Source organism: Rhagoletis pomonella, unplaced genomic scaffold (assembly GCF_013731165.1).
Source record: "Rhagoletis pomonella isolate Grant_MI unplaced genomic scaffold, Rhpom_1.0 Rhpom_scaffold_00013, whole genome shotgun sequence".
In the NCBI taxonomy this organism is placed as follows: Eukaryota; Metazoa; Arthropoda; class Insecta; order Diptera; family Tephritidae; genus Rhagoletis; species Rhagoletis pomonella.
In genome coordinates, this window is record NW_023458567.1 from 5,574,162 (window position 1) to 5,581,968 (window position 7,807).

Sequence of the window (7,807 nt, forward strand, 5' to 3'; positions counted from 1 at the left end):
CACTTTATTATGCTGCATACTCAAAAAAATTATAAAAAAAAATAAAAAAATTTTTGTAAATTTGTAATGACTCATTTTGCTCAACTTCGGTGCAAAAAAAATCATAACTCAAATTGTTGTAGAGTGCACCCCGCAATACTATAGTTGAAAATTGCGCAATACTCACAGCTACGATTGTGATTTTTTAAATTTTTTTTGAGATGACATACTTGATGGCTACTGCATCACAGATGAGCATTTTGTAAGTATGTACTCCAATATAGCACAAATGGACCACATGTCCAACGATTTTTGCAGAGTGGCCAATAAGCCGATAAAAGTTTGTGTGTTGTGTGCTCGTTTATGGCTGGAATTTCCTCATTCTCCCAAAACTGGCGAAAAAATCAAAAGAAAAGCAGCGAAATCAATACAAAAGCACAATCTTTCTCCACTGGTGGTACGAATAGATCGCAGGACATCCTTTATAGAATTGGTACCTGATAAAATAGTATCTGGTAAAGCGTGACCATTTTCCTCTGGTCTCTGCATGTGCGATAACAAGGTCATTTGGTGAGATCGTATACGCTCAACAGCTCCTGTACCTCGCATTATCATGAGTTACATCGATTTAAAGGCTACATCTCGTTAAAATAAAAATAAAAAGTATAGAAAATTAAGTTGCAAGCTTAATTTCAAAGGCTGCATCTGAATCGACTTGAAACAATTGAAAAAGTATTATATGATTTTATAATGCAAGGAAAGGGTTGCCACTGTTTACCTTCAATTGCCAAAGTTTACGCGCTCACATACAGAATATTCAAATAGACAGAATAGCATCATCGTTGAATTTTCTAACTCTTCTAGAGACGTGGGTGGATAATGAGAAAGCTTTAGACAATACTGATTTTGATATAGTAATTCAATTTAAAAGTTCAATGACAAGAGTAGGCGGAGCTGTAGAACTCAATGCACAAAAATTGGAATCAATAGGGGTATTCACGATCCGGTGCATACTGTCTAGAATGGTGTATGGATAGCATGATTGGCTAATTTTGTTGTTGTTTGAACACATGAAACACCAAGAAAATTATCCAATAATGCTATTTATGATGCTACATATGTATCATTCTATACAGTATGCACCGCATCGTGAATACCCCTAATGTCTGTTCAAATTTGCTTGTGAAAGCAGGCTGGACCAAGGGAGAACAGTTATATTTGTGGCAATTTATATTTATACCAATCAACCAGTAAATACAAGTATTGAATTCATCCACGAGAGTTTAATAAAATACATACCAGAAGTATCTTGGATCCTCCAAAAATACTACAATAAAATTCCGATGATTTTACGAAGGTTCCACTTCTACCGGGTGTGCACTGCGCACATATGTATTTAATTAAATTTTTGATAAAATTAAATTTTAAGTCCTTTTAAGTCAACTTTTTATATTTTTGAAATAATTAGAAACTTACAGCTGATGTTAATATCAATAACACAGGTTTACAAAAAAAAAAGCTTATGCACATTAAACCAAACCTATATATCCCTATGTTATTCGACACGCTGAATGCGAATCCGAAGTCCGTTAGTCTCCACCACGTCAGGTTCGTGGTCAGTTGAAGGTCAAGTAGGGAAAAATTCATTGAATAAACCTGAATTTTTTTTTTCAATTTCACATATTGACCAAAAATTTTCATCTTTAACAGAGATTTTTTTTAGCATAATGAACAATATTTTTGCTATTACCAATCAAAATTCTAAAAAAGCGGATTTTCGGCCCACGTTAATAAACCTTTCTAGTACTAGATAAATACTGCAACGCGGTCATCGGTCTCGATGTCCAAAATCGAATGATCTTTTTATTTATTTTTTTATATATTTTTTAAATGACATATAGCCTCTTACAATAAACGGCTCTCTCTCGCTAAAGTTACAACTAATCTTAAAGTCTTATTACTTAATCTACTACTTACGGTCTAAACACAAGCACATTTATGTCTAAAGGCCTATTCAATACTAAATATGAAAATTTTGTATAAACAAATACATATTACAAATATTTTTTTATTAAATTGGCTATGTAAATTAACGTGTAGGTTTTTAAATTTTTATTCGCTACTACACTACAACGCTAGTTGGAAAGCGAGTGTCAATTACATGCGTTCTTAAAAAATTTATTTTTTTCTATACTTTGTAAAAAAGTTATTACATTTTTAAACTAGATAATTATTTAAATTTGTACATGCATATCGTCACCTGAAATACAAAACGACGTAACAACATCTGAACATCACACTAAAATGGAAAAAGTCGTGACTAATAATTCTTGTTTTTTTTTTAAAATGACGTGGGAATTGTAATTCCATTAAATCCATCATATCAATCAATAAGTGAATTTTGAATTTTTTATTAGTTACGCATTTCAGCGACCATGTTTGTTACGTCTTTTGACATTTCAGATGACGATATGTATTTCTTTTTATCAAGCTATTTTAAGAATTCTAAATATCTTATTTATTTTATTTTTGTTTTTTTGTAATCTTTTTTTTATAATTTCTAATCTATTTTAAAAACGATCGAGCTTTTTAAAATATTAAAAAAAGAGTTCCTCAAAATGCTACTGCTTACATTCCACTAATTTCTCTACGTTCCCGCAACGTGAACATTAGCGGATCTTTCGTACGCAGCGTTATTTCAGAAAAAGGTGTCGGCTCCTCCGGCGTATCCCCAACAAATTCCATTTGAAAATTGAGTAATACATTCACAATTACCACTTTCATCTGTAGCACAGCATATTTTGAACCCAAGCAGCTGCGTGGACCTCCCGAGAAGGCCGTAAACATATATGGATTCGGTTTTGTGTCATCTTCGCGTGCCGTCAGATCAAAGCGTTCCGGCTTGAATTTGTTCGGCTCTGGATATAGCTCACTTTGACGACCGAACAGATATGGAGAGAAGCCAATATTGGCGCCGGCGGGTAGAATGTGGTCATCTTACAATGGAAAGGTTTTCATTGAAAAAATAATTTAATTTAAAATTTATAACGACAAAGCATGCTCACTCATTGTGCATTCCTCCAGCACTTTGCGACCGATCAGCGCTATTGGCGGGTACATACGCAGCGCTTCCTTAATACACATCTCCACGTAATGCAGCTGGCTTAAATTCTCACGCGTTATTTCGATGACTGTCGGATCTGTGCCGAAAATACTACAAACCTCCTCATAGCACCTTCGCTCGCACTCCGGATTCGTGATGATACAGTAGAAGAAGAACATTAACGCCGATGAAGTCGTGTCGTGTCCGGCAAATATAAATGTGAGCACCTCCTCGCGGATATCCGTGTTCGATAGCGGTTTGCCGTCGTCTGACGAACGCAGCAAAATATCCAATAAGACCTCTTTGCGCTTTATGCCAATAGAAAGTTCCACTTCGTTGCCTCTGCCTTGCTCTTCCGGTACCTGCATCAATTCTGTGCGTCGTTCAAGAATCACCTGCTCTGCGAAGTCGTCTAAGATGGCGAGGGCGCGTTTCGCTTCTCTCCCCTCCGGTGTGAAACGAAAAATGAAATCGAAGTAATATTTGATATTGAACATGCGAAGGTGAAGAATTGTCGTCAAGCTGCAAAAAGTTTAGAAGATCATACATGAAGGAAAAGGTGGACCAAGAAACATTTGAGAAAAAATAAACACGCACACAGATGACTCGCTAGTCAGACGCACCGTCTATGGCGCCTGTTATAAACACAATCAAAGCGAAGGTCTAAAATATTGTACATAGAAAGCCATGCGTTGGGCCCCTTGATGACATTTCACTGAATCCAATTATGGGCATTTTCTTCGGATAGGCAAACAATTATTTAGTCTACGCGTTCTGTAGCTTGTTGTTGTTCTAGCGGCTACAACAACCCCACCCAGATCGGCTAGTCCGTCAATCGTTATCGTCAAGCTCAACTAACTGGAGACCTAAGAAGCGTGCAGCTTCTATGGGTCCGTCCGTAGATACAGCGGCGTTAGTTGAGTGGAGTTTAGTGGGCAAGCGAAGAGACGTCTCGAGTCGTGGGGTGTCTCTTCGCATGCTGGGCACATCCGCATCTAATCTGCTCAGGTACGAGTTTAAACTTCTGCAGTAGCCAGAGCGAAGTTGGACTATTGTGGTCCGAATATACCGAGGCTGCCGGCTAGCGACTTGAGAACCTTTTTGCGGGTGTGTACTTTATTGACAATTACGGCTGTGTGCGCCGTGAAGGAGAGAAGACTGTCGACAGTAACTTCAAAGATTTTGGGGTTATTCTCGGTCAGAATTGGTTCGCTGTCGACGTGAATACCCAGCTGCAGTCTGACCTCCTTCGTCCACATGGTGAAAAGGGTTGCCGTGGATTTTGTTGGGGAGAGGGTTAGGCGCCTTGCAGTGAAGAAGCGAGAAAGCTCCGCGAGGTAACCGTTTACTTTCGAGCACAAGTCATCAAATCCATTCCCAGAGGCCGTTATCGAGCAGTTGTCAGCATAAGAGACAATCGAGACTCCCTCTGGTGGTTGAGGGAGCTTAGAAATATAAAAGTTAAATAGTAGTGGGGAAAGGACACCTCCCTGTGGGACCCCCGGTTTGATTTGTGGGTTTGCTTGATTTGACGGTCTGACGGTTTCCCCGGTTTGAGTAGTGGGACCACTCTCCCCATTTTCCAGATATCTGGAATGAGGAGAGTGGCCATTGACAGGTTGACGACCTTGGTGATGTAATCTACTCCCGGAAGATCCAAATTTTTCAGCATCAGCATGCATATTTGTTCCACTAGGTCCCTGGCTTTGGAGGCTTTCGCCTTCTCGATGGCTATCTGAACCTCACCGCTGGTGAAAGCACTTGGTATTGGCAGTTTGTGCAGCCTTCTAATCACTCGATTTTTGGAATTGTAGCTAAAATAACTCACGCATCGCTCCGGATCCGACGAGGCGCGGTCGCCGAAAGATATTTCGGGTTGGACAATGACCTCACGGTTGACCAAGGCTTACTCACACCAGAGGTGAAGTTGCAAGTCGGCAGACGCTCTTCCCACTTCATCCGCTCATGTACGTTCACAAGCTGCCGAATCTCCATATTGAGATCCCTAATGCGGGGATTTCCGGAATCGATGCGTCTGAGAGACAACATGTCAGTATAACTACGATATTTAGTCAATGAGTCGCAGAAGGTTAAGTTACCAGAACGTTGTTTTCCCAGTAGCTCACGGAACCCTCGGTCTGCTTGTCTTCCGTAATTTCTGTTTGGTCTGTTCAGACTGCATTCATAGCCGGAGCAAGGTGTCGACTCTGGAAGCTGTTCTGGTCTCCTAAGCTCTCGGCATTGCTATTGAAGCAACGGAATTTCGAGAAAGTTCTAAGACCACTCTGCCACTAGGTTTCTTACTTCGTCCATTCCATCTTACAAACCTCGGACGAGCAAATGGCTTCATCCTCATTTCGGAAAGTCAATAAACTCGTTGTTCACTGTGATTGCATTTACACTAGTGACTTTTACATATTTCTATACTAACTCACCTTCTCAGTGCTCTTACATATTCCGAGTCTCCATTGCGTTGCGCTTGCGTATGCACACCCATTGCTGTGTCTGCGAAGACATCAACGAGCAAAAGGCCACAAATGATTCAATATTTTCACTCATTCCGCTTCCACGCAATCACTTACCACAAATTGTATCCAACATGCAGAGACCCACCGTATGCAGCAGCTCAAACGACCGCCTTTCAGCACATATCTTTCTCATTTGCTCCACCAACACCCCGGAATGCTCGTGAAAGCAGTTTAAAAAACCTTCCATCATCTTGAAGTGGAATGCAGGTGTTACCAGCTTTCGTCGTTGTTGGTATTTGCGTCCATTCGACAGTAGCAGACCATCACGCAGCCAGTCTTTCAAGAAGCGATATTGATCTGATTTTGTTGTAAACTTTGGGGAGCTGAGCAAAATTTCAATATCGCGGAAATCGTGCATCATAATATTGAGATCGAGGCCCAACCAAAGGCGGAATGTTTTTCCATATTCTTTGATCATCGCCAGGAGGCGGCTGATAAATTCGTCTGGCTGAATGTCTAGGAAGAGTAGCGCATTGCCAATGATGGGCAGCGCTGGTGGTCCGCGAAATCGGCGGCCTAATGAGTATCGACGTCCATAATTGGCATAGACGTAGGTGAGTAGTGCGACTAGCGTGCTGACTACGATTACGGCGATAATGGTAAACATCCTTTGGTATTTTTTGTTTGTGGTTTATTTTATTAAAATTTGATTAATCACTAAGAAATAAAAACTAAACTTTAAACAAAACGCCAACCAAACGCTTTGAATAGCAACAAATTACTGTTAGCGGGCAGTGTTCGCGCCGAAGCATTTATACTTGTTTCTGGACATTCTCGAGCTACATACAGTGCCGGACAAAAGTATGGGCACAGAGGAATTTTCGCAATACATGCAAAGCTTTTTATTCTAATTTATTTTCAATATTTTTTAATAAAAATATAGTTCGTACTTTTGCAAACTTTGTGCAAAACTCAGAAAAATTCAATAAACTTTCTATTCAGATTTTTTAGAAAAATTCAGTTTTATAGCCCATTCAATTTTAGTATAACAAAGTGCAAGTTCGAAGTATCTAAAAAATCCCGTTGATTTTTGGCAATTTCTCCATACAAAAAATAATTGTCGAACACACTTTGTATGGAACTATCTGAGTGAAAAAAATTCCAAAAAATTAATGCGAATTTTTAGCAACTTCAAACTTGCACTTTGTTATACTAAAATTGAATGGGCAGTTTTAAAGCATACTTGGAATTTTTCTAAAAAATCTGAATAGAAAGTTGCAAATTAGTATGCAAATTTGTTGAATTTACTTGAGTTTTGTACAAAGCTTAGAGATTTTTTTTGTACAGTTTTTGGTGAAGTACGAATTACATATATTTTTATAAAAAAATATCGAGAATAAATTAGAATAAAAAACTTTTATCCGACACTGTATATATATATATATATGTGTACGACCTGTACAAACATGTGTGCCAATACTTTTGTCTGGCACTGTACATACAAATATGTACGCATAAAAGTCCACATACATACATATCGTCGATGTTTTTGCAAAACCGCCCATCCACCAATTAATTGCAAAACCGCCTATCTTACGGCACTCAAATTTTACAGGAAAGCGAAAAAACGGTTTATTCTTTGAAGGCATTGCCTTGATAGGTGTTATATTGTCTGGCTATTATTTTACAAATCTGTTGTTTTAATAATGATTTAATGATTTTTATGCATAAATCTCGATGCCTGGAGTTCAGGGTTACCAAATCTCATTTTTGCCACAACGGCGATTTAAGCGGTTTTGCAACTGGTCGAGGGGCGGTTTTGCAAAAACATCGACAATATGTACATTAGACTGCATCACCAAAAAAGTTGCCTTTTTACCGTCGGGATTACAATCTTTGAAAAATTTCAAAAACAGCATAAAAATCTCCTTATTATGATTTCTTAGATTTTTTTTTTTATTTTTATGCGAATTTTTTACTTATATCCATGTATACATATAAACTCCACCAATGTTGAATAATCTCCATTTGAGAGATTATTTACTAATAAATATTATTAAACTCAAACTCTGTATAATAACATACATACATGCATACAAAATACTACGTGAATATCGATGCTCAAAGTACATACATACTTAAGCGGCTTACAGTCGGACTATCGCTTGCAAAGGTAATCTGGTTAATAAATAGAACAAATGTTGGAGCTTAGTAACTATAGAGAATACAATGGGCCTCATGCATGATGAGTGGGCTT

General features: G+C 38.4%; 1 protein-coding gene across 1 annotated transcript; it reads right to left on the reverse strand.

Moving 5' to 3' along the window:
- Window positions 1-2,519: 2,519 nt before the first annotated feature.
- On the reverse strand, window positions 2,520-6,217 carry LOC118748623 (cytochrome P450 4d1-like). The gene is made up of 4 exons (XM_036483188.1): window positions 5,665-6,217; window positions 5,518-5,587; window positions 3,045-3,604; window positions 2,520-2,975 (listed from the first exon to the last, which is right to left on the reverse strand). Exons 1-4 carry the CDS (start codon window positions 6,215-6,217, stop codon window positions 2,608-2,610), a joined length of 1,551 nt encoding a protein of 516 aa, XP_036339081.1. The 3' UTR covers window positions 2,520-2,607.
- Between the last annotated feature and the right edge of the window lie 1,590 nt (window positions 6,218-7,807).

What these genes read in the sequence shown, in the direction of transcription:
- LOC118748623 (XM_036483188.1), bottom strand. Translation starts at nt 6,217, where the DNA reads ATGTTTACCATTATCGCCGTAATCGTAGTCAGCACGCTAGTCGCACTA. An exon ending in CATGTTGGATACAATTTGTG is followed by an intron (nt 5,588 to 5,664) that starts GTAAGTGATTGC and finishes ATGTCTTCGCAG; the next exon opens with ACACAGCAATGGGTGTGCAT. An exon ending in GCTGGAGGAATGCACAATGA is followed by an intron (nt 2,976 to 3,044) that starts GTGAGCATGCTT and finishes TTCCATTGTAAG; the next exon opens with ATGACCACATTCTACCCGCC.